Source organism: Danio rerio, chromosome 4, assembly GCF_052040795.2.
Source record: "Danio rerio strain M-AB ecotype USA chromosome 4, GRCz13ab, whole genome shotgun sequence".
NCBI lineage: Eukaryota > Metazoa > Chordata > Actinopteri > Cypriniformes > Danionidae > Danio > Danio rerio.
This window is the reverse complement of record NC_141024.2, coordinates 53,483,939-53,499,153: the sequence shown is the minus strand read 5'-3', so window position 1 is coordinate 53,499,153 and position 15,215 is coordinate 53,483,939. Positions and strand designations below refer to the sequence as shown.

Below are 15,215 nucleotides of genomic sequence, written 5' to 3'. Positions count from 1 at the left end.
TTTGTCCACAGAGGAAACCGGCACGTTCACTCGCTCGTATTACATGAATGAGCTTACGACATTTGTCAGTGAAATAACGCCATATGCACTTATGTCCGTCTCGCGAATGCACTGTCTTATGCCATTTTCATCTATTTGCCGCTTGTCCGCTGCGCGTACTGCGAACCGGGCTGAGCCAATAGCCCCGGACCTTGAGCTCAGAAGCTGAAATCATTCCGCGTTCAAAGTAAAAAGGTCCCATTGCCAGAGGGAGATTAATGACAGCACGCGCATATATTCTCTAGCCACGAACAGGAAATAGAACTGCGGTATTTTTTATTTGTTAATGTCTTGCGGGCAAAAAGTGTGTTGTAACGCACGTGTTACCGAACATGTACCGAGTAAAATATTACTGAAAATGTATTAGTAATGCCTTACACTACTGCGTTACAGGAAAATGTAATACATTACTGTAATACATACGTATGTAACGCATTACTCACAACACAGTAGGTCATGGAGATCTCTCTCTCCTCATCTGTTCCTATGACTGGAGGTCCAATACAGAGGAGAAGAAGACACCTGTTCTAGTTGTCCTGATATTGCCTATAATATTATAGCTGTTTGATTGATCTGTTTTTGAGTATAATTAATTTTAATGTAATTCCTTTTTGTGTGGAGATAGACTGTGTGGAGTAAAGATATTGCAGCAGACTGTTGATGGAAACAGTCTTGAACCAGCCTGATAACACAGCTGAACGTACAAGAAACATCCTTGAGTCTTTAACACAGATGGTCGTTTGTGTCTATTGTTTTCCTGGTTTAGCTTTTTACAGGTCGGAGATCAGCTCCTAATAACTTAGGGCGACCTCACCTCTAGGCATCAGGTCGCCATCCATATTTGGAGACAGATACAATGCTTTCTTTGATGCACACATTAAGGCCATCCATATCTGGAAGTAGATACTATGTTTCTTTGACGCATGTATTTAGAATTGTCTATTTCTGTTGTAACCAATGAGAACTGTTTACCTGGATCCCACCCTTTCTGGACTTGTGTAAAGAGTATAATTGTTCGATTGTTGAAACTGTAAGCAGAGCGGCCTAGGAACTCATTGAGAGTGTTGAAGCTGGCTTCTGCGAATGAAACTGCAAACTATCTTCAGTAAACTTAATTTATTTTTTTAAATCTCTGACTCCGGCTCTTCTTCATCTACCAGACTGGTCATTCTTTGGGTTAAACTGTAAACTATCCCTACAAAGGTTCTCTTTGTAATGTTATTATGTAACCATAGAATGGCCAAAACAGAACGTCCTCCTTAAGTCATACTGGTAACGTTATTTTATGACTAAACGAGAACGTTTTAAGAACATCCCTAATGTTCTGTAAAGGTTCTGGATTTTTTTATTACCTTTAGGGAACTTTCAAAGAACGTTGTGCAAGGTTGCGTGAACGTCGCCTCCTACCTGGGAATATCATCACGAGTATCAGTGCTATCAGTTTTTGTATTTCTATTTGTTGTGATGGCCTGTTGTTATTGCAATAAAAATAAGTAAATAAAAAAAGCAGTGCAATGTGGCTGTATATCAGCAGTGGTGGAATGCGTGTGTTATAGTGTACACTAGGCACTCGAGAACGATTGTCCCTCTACCTGTTGTTTTAATCCCCTGAGAACTTGGTCATCTTCAGAACGCAAATGAAGACACTTTAGATGAAATCAGAGAGCTCCCTCATCTGTCATACACAGCAAGAGTCCCGAGATGCTCAAAGTCCAGAAAAGGAACCAAAAACATTGACTTTGACAGTGACTTTAGTGGTTCAATTGTAATCGAGTTCCAAGAACATTTTGAGTGCCAGAAAATGTTGAAAAAAGCAGCCATGCCCAAAGTAGGCGCTGTTGAACCATATAGTGGCTGCCTTTTGACCCTGTAGCCTATTCTCTTTATTTCCATTCAGCAGAAGAAACTCACACAGGTTTGGAACAAGTAGAAGATGAGTAAATGTCAGAATTGTAATTTTTATGTGAACTACCCCTTTAATGCTTCTGTAAATTAAATATTTTACTGAAGAAACTGCTAAAGAATGGCAGGAAATGTGGAACAGTTTAGAAGAAACGACAATTCATATGAAACAATAAGAAACCCTATATAGGCCTATGAAGTTGTAAAAATAGAAAAGAAAATAAGGGGTCATAATTATGAGGATGAGATTTGGACTCGGATATTAATAGGAAGTAATGTGTTGTAGACATGCAAGTCATCATGAACTGGATTAAAAAAAAGTTTCTCAAAATTGTCTTAAAATGTTTAGATTAAAAATTTTTGATCAACTTTAAATACTGAAGTGTGTTTGTGTGTGTGAGAGAAAGAAATCTAATCTATTTTTAAATCTTTTTTTATTAATCTTTTTATTTTTATTAATTTATTTTTAATTTCATTAATCTATTTTTATTTTATTTATTTCTGTGTTTTCTCTGTATTATATTTTATATCCATATTTTTTTGCACTACTGCCCTTTTTCCACTGTCTTGTTTGTACACAGCGACGCTGCACTGCTTTGGCAATACAAATGTACAGTTATTTGTCATGCCAAAAAAGCTCCTAAAATGTGTAATGTGTGTGAGAGAGAGAGAGAGAGAGAGAGAGAGAGAGAGAGAGACTCTCTGGGGACCCACATTTAAATTAAACTATGAATCTTGGGAAAAAACTCCAGTTGAAATCTTTCATCTGGAGTTTTGCAAAAACATCCTCGGAGTTTACAGAAGCACACCCAGCCTTGGTTGCAGAGCAGAACTAGGCAGGTTCCCTCTGCTCTCAGAAATTCAGAAGAGAGCAGGGAAGTTCTGGCTCCATCTGTCAGACTCCAGCCCAGAGAGCTACCATCAGCAAGCCCTCATATATAGAAATGCACATCCGGCCAGCGACCCCATGCACTATCTGGTGGAAAAACACCAACTAAATTCACAAACCCTGTCCCAACATATAAAGACTAAAGAAATAGAAAAGATTACCCAGGAGGATTATGAAGTCAATTGGCAAAATAAAATACAACAAATAAAAAAGTTGGCGTGCTTCAACCAGATTAAACCTGGTTATGAACTGGCCCCGTATCTGACCAACATTAAGAGCCCCAGTCAGAGAAAGCTGCTGAACCGGTACCGTCTGAGTGGACACAGTCTGAGTGTGGAGACGGGCCGACACAAGCGCAGCTGGAGGAGCCCAGAGCTCAGACTGTCCACACTGCCCTGCTGAAGTTGTGGAGGATGAGCTGCATTTCCTCACTCACTGCAGCAAATATCAGAGCATCAGAGAAGCTTACTTCACACAAGTGTCTCTGATTCTACCACAATTCCAGCAAGCCACAAATACGGAGAAACTCCATTATATTTTGGGAGAAAATGAAAAGTGTCTCCACCTAGCAGCACAGTACGTGTCCTCATGCCACCGTATGAGAGAAAAAGGCTGAACCCCCTTATCCGTAATTAAAGCTCTCTGTCCTTACCATTTATTATTATATGCTAATCTTTTTTTTAATTAACTTGTTTATTGTGACAACATGTATAATATAACGATATGTATATGTGTTTGTTTATTATTACTTATATTTCTTTTATCTATATGAATGTTCTGTATTTTGTTATTGCTTTGGCAACATTGTGATTTGTTTTACAGTCATGCCAATAAAGCTCTTTGAATTTGAATTTGAGATAGATAGAGAGAGAGAGAGAGAGAGAGAGAGAGAGAGAGCAGAAATAGTATAAAGTAAAAAACATGGGAGAAATGTATCAATAAGTCATGACTGGAACAGTAATTGGCAAAAAAGCGAAACAAAATAAAGACTTTTATTTTGACGTCACACGTCACGACAAAATAAAGACTTTTATTTTGTCGTGACGTGTGACGTCATCAGGCGGCGCCGCTTTAGCGCTGTGATTCAACTGGAGAAAGGTTTGTGTTTTTAAATGTTTACGGATATAGCCTGTTATATATTTACGAGGCAAACACACAGAAATGACATATACATAGCCCGATTTAATTAAAGTTCCAGATTTTTTTTAATCCGATGCTAAGTTATGTACCTGCTTTTGACAATAATATTTAAACCCTTTATACAACGTAGTACTATTTTATTATCAGTAGCCGAGGGCTATTGTTTGAAACCGAAAAGAGTGTAATAGGTGTTTTAAAGCAGGGTTTCTCAAACTTTTCTGATAAGAGGTAAAGTTGGTTTTATATTCACACATTCGTTCATTTAGCAGTCTATATATTGTTTACCATGTTACTTTGAATATTTGATCGGAATTAGCATGCAAGTATGACTTGAAAACAACATTAGCACTGTTTATTTGACTGTAAACAATGTTGTACTTTGATAGTCATTGGCTGCTATTATGATTTCGCTATTTAGAGTTTGCAAATAATACTTTAATGAAATTATATCATTAAGGGGAAAGTACGAATGTGCGAATATAAAACCAATTTTACCTCTATTTTTAAAGAAATGTTTTACCTGATTTCTTTTTGATAATTAAAAGAAACTGTTGAAGCAAGTGTTGAAGAGAAGTTATTTTGTTTCTGTTCATTGTTTTATTTATTTTAATCAGGACATTTTTATTTTTTTGTTCATTTTAAACAGGATAAAGTGTCCAAACACAGAGAAAAACTCCTGCTGAAGCGACTGATCTCCACACTGTTATAAAGATGGCGTTTATTAAAGAGGAGAGTGAAGATGTGAAGATTGAAGAAACATTCACAGTCAAACAGGAAGATCTGCAGGAACAAACAGGTTGGTTTTCATTCTCAAAGACCAACTCAGTCATTTGATCCTCATTCAGATATATTTTAATAATAAGAATACTAAATCCATCTTGCAGCCCTGAGTGTGCTGCCTAATTATCCTAAATGCACATAAGCACTCATTAAAAGACAGAATGAGTTTCTTTCGTTACTTGTTCTCATGTCTTTTCTTTCTTTTATGTGTTTTTAGTCTCCCATTATCTCTACCTTCTTAACGTTATTGCTTTTCTTGTTCTTTTGCTGTTTGTAAAGCATCCTTGGTGCTTTATAAAATAAATAAAAACAATAAATTAATAAAAGGTTTAACTAAGCTGACGATATTTGACCTACAGTATTCTCATAACAGACTTAACATTTTAGGCCTTAAAAAGTCTTAAATTTACTGAAATGTTGTGCTGTATTGTGTCTTTTTTAAACAAGTCTTTATTTTCCTTTGTTCATGTTTTTCTACCCAATCTGGCCAAAACCAATTCAATCACCAACAATTCAACTTAATAAAACTTTCAACTTTTTATTCAAAAAGGTCTTTTTAACTCTATTTATCATAATGGTTTAATTATTTTCCTCACAATAACATTTGTTTAAACGTGCTCCATGTATTTACTGCTGTGGATATTAACCTGGACAGATTGTTGTGCATAGATTTAGTTTGTTATAGTTTTTAAAACTTTAAAAACATTTGTTCATTTTTTAGTTTTAAAAATAAATTTTATATTTATGGGGCAAATAAAAATCTTTTCCATCTGGGCCATTTGAAAAGTTATTTAGCCTTTAGCCCTTTATGAGTCTAAAATTTCATTCATAATGGTCTTAAAAATATCATAAAGTCTTAAATTTAACTTTGTAAAACCTGCAGAAACTCTGGTTTACAGTATGTCAAAAAATGTGGATGCCCCCAATATTGAGCATGCTGAAAGAAATGGACACTAAAATAATTAATTGTTAGAAAATATTTTACAGTCGCAGAATATAGACCCTATTCTTCATGCACCAACAGGCGGCGCCATTGGAATCTTTTTGCTTGAGACCTTTTTAAAGAATTAATTTTTAGATCCTAAATATCAGTGTTATGCTGCTGAGGCATGGGGCAATAACTATATTAATGGTTTACCGCAGTTTGGAAAAGTCAAGGTTTTAAAATCGCCAACATTTCCTGCTGCACCGTTCCTACAGTATATGTAAGTTTTTTTTAATGTTTTGTTTTTAGGACAACAGTATCCCCTGCAGTAAAGACCAAAGAGGCTGTTTTAAACCGTAAAGAAATCTGTGATTCATTTCAATTATTTAGCCTGACATGTTTACTGCTCAAAAATATTTTAAAAGTGTCTCAGAAGAAAATATATTTTAGGATATCATACTGTCAGAATCTTATACTGGCCCATGCCTAATGCTGCTTGATGTCGCAAAGTCATATTTTCTTATTTAATTATTTTTATTTGTATGTATAGTCATGAACACACCTGTTTGTAGAGCAAGTAGTTTGACTGTTTTCGGCAGTTTATTATTTCTGGTCAAAATAATACCAAAATCCACATCGTAAAAAAAATAGAAAAAGAATAATAATTATAATTAAAGAGCAAATCAAAAAGAGTATAGGCTACATTAATATTTGCAAAGGAAAAGAGTTGTTTGAGTATATTTAAAGTTGTGGTTGCTTTTTATCTTAAACGTCCTTTAAGGGTTCTTTCTGACTATTTTTGTGTATGTAATTACCTAATTAAGTTAAAAGATTTAACATAAAATAGTTCTATTTTTTTATATTGTCTATTTATATGAACTAATATTTTGTATAACACATTTTCATTATTTAACAGATTTAATACTTCTATTAATCAAATGTGTGTGAGTGTGTGTGTGTGTGTGTGTGTGTGTGTGTGTATGTATGTGTGTATGTGTGTGTGTGTGTTAATTTGGGTGTTTATCCAAGGATCAAGTTTATGTAAGGATCGAGTTTATATGTCTGTGCATGTGTATGTGGGTGTATGCATGCAGTAGGTTTATATATGTGCAAGTGTCATACTTGTTTTGAACATAGTATATGTTTATATGCGAGAAATTTATAGTTGTATATTCAAGTGTAGACATGCAAAACCCTACACTGCGCCTCATAGCCATCTGTGTTTGGTATCGGGAAGGTGGATGGTGAGGCGACAGGTTGACTTAAACTTTTATGAACCTATTTGATGTGTTTCCGATGCTAGTCGGCATCGCTCTCCCGCAGTTTGCAGAGCGCCGAAACAAAAAGTTTATCGGAACTTAAAAAGCCGAATAACGTCCACATCAACTACTTTGTCTGGATTCTTACTTGTGGAAGCTTGTTCCTCTATATCTGTATTCAGGTCAAAATATCGTATAATATTACAAAATATCGTAAATGGGTTTAAAAATCATATCACCGCTATTGAAAAAAAATCTATTGTGATATATTGATATTATATTATTGTCCAGCCCTACGTTAGATATAGAGAACAAGATGAATTAAATATCACTTTTAGCAAATATAGTGAGATTAGATCCAGCGTAACTCGTAACATCAAAAAAGAAAAAACATTTATAAATTAACCCACTTCTCATTTACTAGTCTGTTATGAGCCATATCATACCTCTTGAGCCTCCGATCTCCTCCTGATTTGCAGTTTCTGTTTGTTTTTTGAAAATGTAATTGTCTTCAAATCTGAAAATATAATTTATTTTATAGTGTGAGTTGTTATTCGATGTGATACGAAGCTGCAAGCATGTTCTTTTGGACAGAATTTTTAACTAAGGTGTAATGTTGTCCGGATACTGGAATTTCTGACTTCATTACTTTGCTATATATTGATGTTCAATAGGCTACTATTTTTTAATGTAACAACAATTGTATCAAAAATGGTACAAAAAATTATTTCTTAAGAAGAAAATGATTTTTTTTTCAGTTTTCCTCAAAATAGGTTGATGTGGGCATTGTAGCACTTTAAATGCATGTAATGCCTGTTTCATTTAAACTTGAGCAGAAATTCCATATATGCCTCACAAAAGTAGCAGAACATTCCAGGAAATCCCTAATATGGATGAAGGCATCCAGCTATTGCTGTTGGATGAAAATAAGATCTGAGTAAATATTAAAAGGCTTCAACTGATCATTTACACGACTGCGCCCATAAATGGTTTACATGTGTACTTCCAGCCATCTTAGGTATATTTATAAGAAAGTCGATTTATAATTTATTGCTAACTGACGTAGCATGTTACAGTAGAATATAGCTATAAAATAATATGCTAGATGCATAGATGCTAGATTATGTCAAAATAAGATGTTTCCAAATATCAATCAATTTTCTAAAACACAAAGTTTTGACCAAATTAATCCACAAAATCAACCCAGAAAGGATGAAAATGACCCAACAGCACACAAGGGGAAAGGTGCACATTTCAGCCTTTATGCAGATGCTGTACAGGTATGTCTCATGTTTGCGAGACAAATATTCAGCTGTTTGTTCAACTGTTACCTCAGAACTTTTTTTTTTTCCGATGTGTTTACCAGTCAGGCACAGAATGAACAAGTATTCCCTGTCTGCTTAACAAATTTTAGAAAAACATTTTGTTGTAATTCTGAATATATATGGATAAAAATAGGCCACTTACAGCTTTCAAATCTGTGTCTTATCAATATGACCAAAATTACTTTTATGAGAAACTCTGAAAACTGGACTGACACAGTTTCAATTTACTAGAACTTCTAAGTTAAGTGGCTTCAGCACAATTTACATTGTAAAAGCACAAGATGAAGATGAATTGAATTGAATCGGCTTAAATGTGCACACGTTAATGGACTGAACAAAATATGATCTGATTTATTTTACATTTAATGTGCATCAAAATTACAGTGTGTGTAGCCAATATTTCCAGTGTCTTTTCACCTTTACGCATTTTATGAGATTTTGAAGACTTAATGAAAACTGTTTTTTTATTTTTATTTTTTTATTTTAGATCTAATTGAAGAGAATAAGGGGAGTAAAGAAGAGGAACATCATGTCAAAATTGAGGAAAAAACTCATTTACAGACTGATGGTATTTTGAAAAAAAGAGACGAAAATCGTTTCACCTGCACTCAATGTGGAAGGAATTTTGGAAGAAAAGGCGATCTTAAGATTCACATGAGGATCCACACTGGAGAGAAACCATACATATGCACTCAGTGTGGGAAGAGTTTCAGCATATCATCAAACCTTAATCAACACATGAGGATCCACACTGGAGAGAAACCATTCACATGCACTCAGTGTGGGAAAAGCTTTAGCCAATCATCACACCTTAATTACCACATGATGATCCACGCTGGAGAGAAACCATCCACATGCTCACAGTGTGGGAAGAGTTTCAGTTGCTTATCTCACCTTAATAAACACATGAGGATCCACACTGGAGAGAAACCATTCTCATGCACTCAGTGTGGGAAGAGTTTCAGACACTCATTATTTCTTAAACAACACATGAGGATCCACACTGGAGAGAAACCATTCACATGCACTCTCTGTGGGAAGAGTTTCAGCCAATCATCATCCCTTAATCACCACATGAGGATCCACACTGGAGAGAAACCATACACTTGCACTCAGTGTAGGAAGAGTTTCAGACGCTCATCATCTCTTAAAGAACACATGAGAATCCACTCTGGAGAGAAACCATTCACATGCACTCGGTGTGGGAAGAGTTTCATACAATCATCACAACTTAACCGACACATGAGGATCCACACTGGAGAGAAACCATTCACTTGCACCTAAGCCACAGTTACACTAGACCTTTCTCCCCATAGACTTCCATTCATATGCACGCAAATGCGCCAGACTGTAAACGAAAGTTTGTGGGTCAAGTTTTACAGTTCACTGCGTTGCAGAGTTCAAGCTTGGTGAACTCTGACCTGCGAAATCGCATTACTTGACTCGAAGATCAAAACATGACCTCTCTGGACAATCGCTCACGTTTTTTAATGTCTAATAATCTTGTTGAATCCCGCCCCTTTTCGCAGCACCATAAAACAAAATGTCGCATGCTCAAACTCTAGTGTGACCGCAGCTTCAGTGTGGGATGAGTTTCAGCAGCTCATCAGTAATTAACCTGTTAAGCTTTTGGGCTATTTTGGGTATTTCCGCCTGAATTTGGCATTCCGATTTAAAAAGTGTTCCATAACCACATGCATAGGAATAAATACAAAACTTTGGTATGATTTTAAAAGAAATCCTTTGAAATTTCATAAAATACTGTTTTATATAAACTGAAGTTAAAAAATGTGGAACTCAGGCCTTGTGTGCTCCATCAAAATTCCATTTCTTTCCAGCAGGTGTCAGTAAACACAAGAAAAATAAATTTCTCTCTATAATAATGCATGCAAGAGTTATTCTATTCCAACTGGAAGAAGGTAACATGCCAAAAAAAAAAGTATTTCCCCCTACCTAAATTTAAAGTCTCACCACACCCACATACAGAACAATAAATGCAATATCTTAATGTCATTTTAAAGAAAACCCTTTGAAATTACAAAAAACACTGCTGTTAAATGCTAACTATTATTATATATGTTGTCTGTCCTATGATGAACCACCTCAACACAAACAGCTTTGTTTTTTTTGTTTTTTTTAAAGCCAGCCTTAGTGCATAACTCAGGCCCTGTGTGCTCTATCAAACTGAGGACAGTTTTTGTTTGTTACCAGCATATGTCAGGACGCACGAGAAAAAATAATTTTGTCTTAATCATGTAGTATGCAAGAATCATTTTAGTTCAACCGAAAGGTGGGAAAAACAACACAAGTTTCCTACCTGTCAAAAATGAAAAACAAGATATTACAAAGGTTATTATCACAAAAATCATAATTTTACTTCTTCATAACCACATCAAAATCATAACACTATATCAAAAAAGCAAATAGCCCAGTAAGACTTTTTCCATTTTATTTTTCAATGTCCAAACGGCCTTCACACTTTAAATGTAAAGTATAAACTGCAATAATATATATATATATATATATATATATATATATATATATATATATATATATATATATATATATATATATGTGTGTGTGTGTGTGTAAATTTTTTTTTAGAAAAGTAATGTGCAAAGTCTAACAAAAGATTTTGAAAAATGACTAGTTAAAAAAATGTCATTTTGTAAATACGTTATCGTATTTTTTTGAATTTTGGAATTTCATGACCCAAATTTATTGCATTTGGCACTTACAAGACATAGCAGGGGATTACTCATTCACACAAGGACAGAAAAAGCTGAAAATGGACTAATTTTGTTGCGAAGAACCTAAGGTAAAGGATGATGTAGCTTGTTTGGCTATCTGGAGCAGCGCACAGAGCAAATAGACAATAATTGCCCTTGTATATTTATAAAATAGGAGTTCATACCTTATGATTTATTCAAAGACTTTTGGACAAGTGACTGTAAATTGTTGTGGAAAAAATATTCTGGTCTGCTAAATATTCAACGCGTAGCTGTGCATTTATACTTCTGCGCAGTCTCTGTTGGTCTGCATTAACACTTCCGAAACGCTAGTTGGCAGTGAGGTGTAAATGTTCCTCTGTGTCGAGTTTCTTCGCTGGTGCTTTGTTTTTCCTGAACACTTCCTGAATGTACAAGTGACTCAAACTTGCTCTTTTTGAAGCAGAAACCGGCGGACGTGCAACAACTTTACTATAAGGTAAACACAAAACAAAACTTTTTATCTGGAGCTCTCTCACGGGACTCCACACTTGTAAACAATTGCTCTATTGGGCTTACGCGGCTCAGTCCCGCCCAGACTCGTCAGCGCTACTAAGCTGACCAATCACAGAGCTTGCGCTACGCGTCGTTGTGATGTGTAGTTACATTTTTTGAGAGGTGCACGTCAGCGATTGCCACGGCGTAGGGCTATGCTTTAGCGCCGTAGCATAAGCATGGGCTTGACGCAGAAGTATAAATCAGCCTTTAGAGGGACTATATCAGAAGAAAGTCTCTTTCCTAACCCTCAACCGGAATGCAGCATAAGGTACCAACATATCAGTACAATCAACCTCACTAATGCAACACAAAGTTGCCTTTCACAGTCTTTACCAAATGTCAACATCCCTATGCTGCACTCCAGTGGAGAGGCAGAACCAAATATCTCCCCCTTTATTTGACTAGAAAGGATTAAAAGATACTGTCTACTGGTCTTAAGATGATTTCTCCCACGTTGCCAGAGGTACTACTAAGTACTGTCTGGTGTTGGAGCGAGCAGCAGGCTTTTAAACCACCAGTAGAGCCTACTCTTACAGCATTCGCCAGCTTTGAGATGATCGTTGGTTCCATTAAGCACTCAGTTCAAGTCCTCTTTCCCTGTGAGTATGTGAACCCTGCAGCTTCGATAAATGTCCATTTCATACCCAGAAACATAACCAATATAGTATTAAAAGATAATATTGTAGATTATAGGATTAAAATCCTTAATTTCAGGTCCTTCTGTTTGCACTTCTGTCTCGTAGCACAGATAATGACCTGCTTGAAACCCTTTTTTCATTCGTGTCATTCTGATAACAAAGAACAAGAGAGGAAAAATAGAAAAAGAAAATAGAAAACAACATAAGAGTACTTGCATTGTATAGGAATAATTTTTGGCATATATAAGAGTCTAAGTGCCAAAATAAAAAAACAAAATATCCTCTAACTACCTGCCAACACTATTCATTATTCTAATGGTCTGTCTACGCTTGAAATCAAAGAAAATAAAATACATGTTATACACTATCTCCCTTACTTTTCCACAAAACAGGAATAACATAAAAACAAGAACTACGGCACACCAAGTTTGGGGTAACGTTCTCATAAACGGACCAATCTAAGGATTTTGGAAGCATATTTTCATAGCCATAGTCACTGTTGAGTTGGGCTTGCACGGTTCCTTGTACTTGCACAGTAACCATGTGTGTGGCAGCAGCACTGTCTAGCATTGATCTGATGAATGACACAACACAGCAACAAAGTTAAGCAAAAACAAGTATGGTAACCTCCAAGTACTCTACAACTTTATCAACCATTGTCCCCAAGATCTAAATATGGAGGCAAACCAATTACTCAAGTGTTTGTCTTTTCCAGCATTTTCCTTGACTACTATCCACCTTTGGAGGTTAATATTTGTAATGTTGATGCAGCAGTGGTCCCCTTCAGCTTATCGGTCAGCTTTTCCCTTTCCAGTAAGGCTGAGAAGTCGATTGTTGATAGGTCTCATTCCATTCCATTATCCGATTGTCCTTCATCTGGGGAAAGATTATCTCTTTACTCATGTTCACATATGCATTCTGTATTATCATTGACAGTAGCATGATTTCCTTCCATAGTAGGGTCCTCCTGTTGTTCCCCAGAGGCCGGCGGTTTTACATAAATCGACAGGTCCGCTGTTTCTCCTCCAACCAGTTCATGTTGTCCATGATGAAATTCAAGAGAGTCATTACTTGTTTTATGCTGCTTATGTACTTCCTGTGCTAGATTGCTACATTTTTTTTGACTGTTTCTTAGCTTAGGAACTCTGGTACAGTGGTTTAAACGGTACCAGGTGTTGTTTTTGTTTTGAACTTGTAATGCAGTTGATGTTGTTCTCGCTACTGTATAGTAGAGCTGGGCGATATGGCAAAAAAAATATCACAATAATTTTTTACATATCAGTTGATATCGATATTTATCACGATAAACGTAAAATCTTTATATTTATCAATTTTACAAGATTTTTTGTATGCCAATCGCTTTGCGCAGCTAATTTAACACATATAGTGAATTTTTTTTAGCTGTCTGACAATATAAATAATAAAACAATAAACAAAAGAACAATCTTAATTCAGCATTTACTGTTTTCAACAACCAAAGAGATTATAAGTTATTGGATATTATTGTTCAACATCAGAAAAAAATAAAATAAAATCTTGTTTGGAACAAGTAAAGGTGAGTTAATGGTCACAGAATTTTCAGTTTTCACATTTTAGTACAGTCAGAATACCCGAGTAAACAACAATTAAATACATACCTCCAATATAGACTAATCAGAAAAAACAATTATCTTTAGTACAGGCATCTTAACTAAGTAAACTAAAGTTAAATAGATAACTGATATAGTTAATTTATTAAATTAATTAAATAGATTATTTAGACTAGTGAAATATAAACAGACTTGTCCTCTCTAATGCTGCGTTCACACTGGACGCGGCGCGCGCGTCAAGCGCGAGTGATTTACATGTTAAGACAATGCAAACGCGCGAATAGACGTCCTGCGAATGGTGCGATAGGCGCTGTACGAATTGAGCGTTTTGCGCGTTTGACGCGCAAATCACTCAAATTCAGAAATCTTAACTTTGGCGGACATTCGCGTCGCGTTAACCACTCAGGAGCTTGCTCTAGTTGCGTCCTTTTGACGTGACGAGAGGAGGCAGAATTTAAAATGGAGGAGCGGGTTATCGTTGTGGTGTGCGGCCATCCCAAGCTGTATGACAGCAGCTCATTTCACTACAGAAACAGGAGTAAAAAGGATCTTGCTTGAAAGAAAGTGAGTGAGGAGGTCGGACAATCGGGTAAGTAAATAAAACAGTACTCAATACTCATATATGTCTGTGTTTACGTATTGAGACTGCAAGCTGAAGCCAGCTACTTCAGCTTATTAAAACCATAATTATGTGACAACTACTTTCCCACTTATGGTTTGTTGTTTATTCAGAGGAAGTGTGCAGAAAGAAGTGGAAGAGTCTGAGGGACACTTATTTGAAGGAGAGGAGAAAGGAGACGGAGAAGAGAAGTGGGTCAGCAGCAGGGTCTGGGAAGAAGTGGAAGTTCTCTGCGGTACTGTCTTTCTTCGACCCCTTCGTGTCCCCGTGGGAGATAAGTGGGAACATGGATAGGGGATGTGAGGAGAGTCAGCCCGCAGGGTACGAGGGGGAGACAGAAACAGCAGCAGAAGGGAAGTCAGAGACAGGTGTGTTTGCAAGTAATGACAACAGAACATATTATTTGTTTTTTTATGATTAAAAAGTCAAAAGTTATTTCTTTGTGACGGATGCCATATGTATAATTTGTAGTCATATTTTTTTCCTGACAATTTACAGGTGCTATAATATGCATGCAATAATGCTTAAGTAATGCACATATAATTCTGATAAACAGCTGAACCATACTGATTGCTGCATGAGCAGCAAATGAACATATGATTCATAGATGAACAACTCTATAACTTGCAAGTAGTTAAATGAATCAATACTCAACTTTGTTACCTTTCCAAAACATTAGGTAAGTGAAGCAGATAACATGAAGTTATAGGACATAACTGACTATTGTGGTAATTACTGTGAATTGTCTTCAATTCACATATATTGTCCTCATATTAACATATGTGTTACTAGAAAACTAGCAAAGGTTGATATTGTTATAATATTCATCAATATAAAAATTATA

General features: G+C 35.9%; 2 protein-coding genes across 2 annotated transcripts in view; one reads left to right on the top strand and one right to left on the bottom strand.

Annotated features, from left to right (window-relative positions):
• The window catches only part of LOC137490924 (uncharacterized), a 671,652-nt gene that overhangs the window by 14,368 nt on the left and 642,069 nt on the right, over positions 1-15,215 (bottom strand). The window lies entirely within an intron of this gene.
• On the top strand, positions 3,868-10,146 carry LOC137490939 (uncharacterized). The gene is made up of 3 exons (XM_087249367.2): positions 3,868-3,928; positions 4,617-4,766; positions 8,747-10,146. The coding sequence occupies exons 2-3, from the start codon at positions 4,682-4,684 to the stop codon at positions 9,541-9,543; spliced, it is 882 nt and encodes a 293-aa protein (XP_087105493.1). The 5' UTR covers positions 3,868-3,928; positions 4,617-4,681; the 3' UTR covers positions 9,544-10,146.

Excerpts from the sequence above, each read along its gene's own strand:
- LOC137490939 (XM_087249367.2), top strand. The coding sequence starts at position 4,682 with ATGGCGTTTATTAAAGAGGAGAGTGAAGATGTGAAGATTGAAGAAACA. Across the intron at positions 4,767-8,746 it reads AGATCTGCAGGAACAAACAG|ATCTAATTGAAGAGAATAAG; the intron begins GTTGGTTTTCAT and ends TTTTTATTTTAG.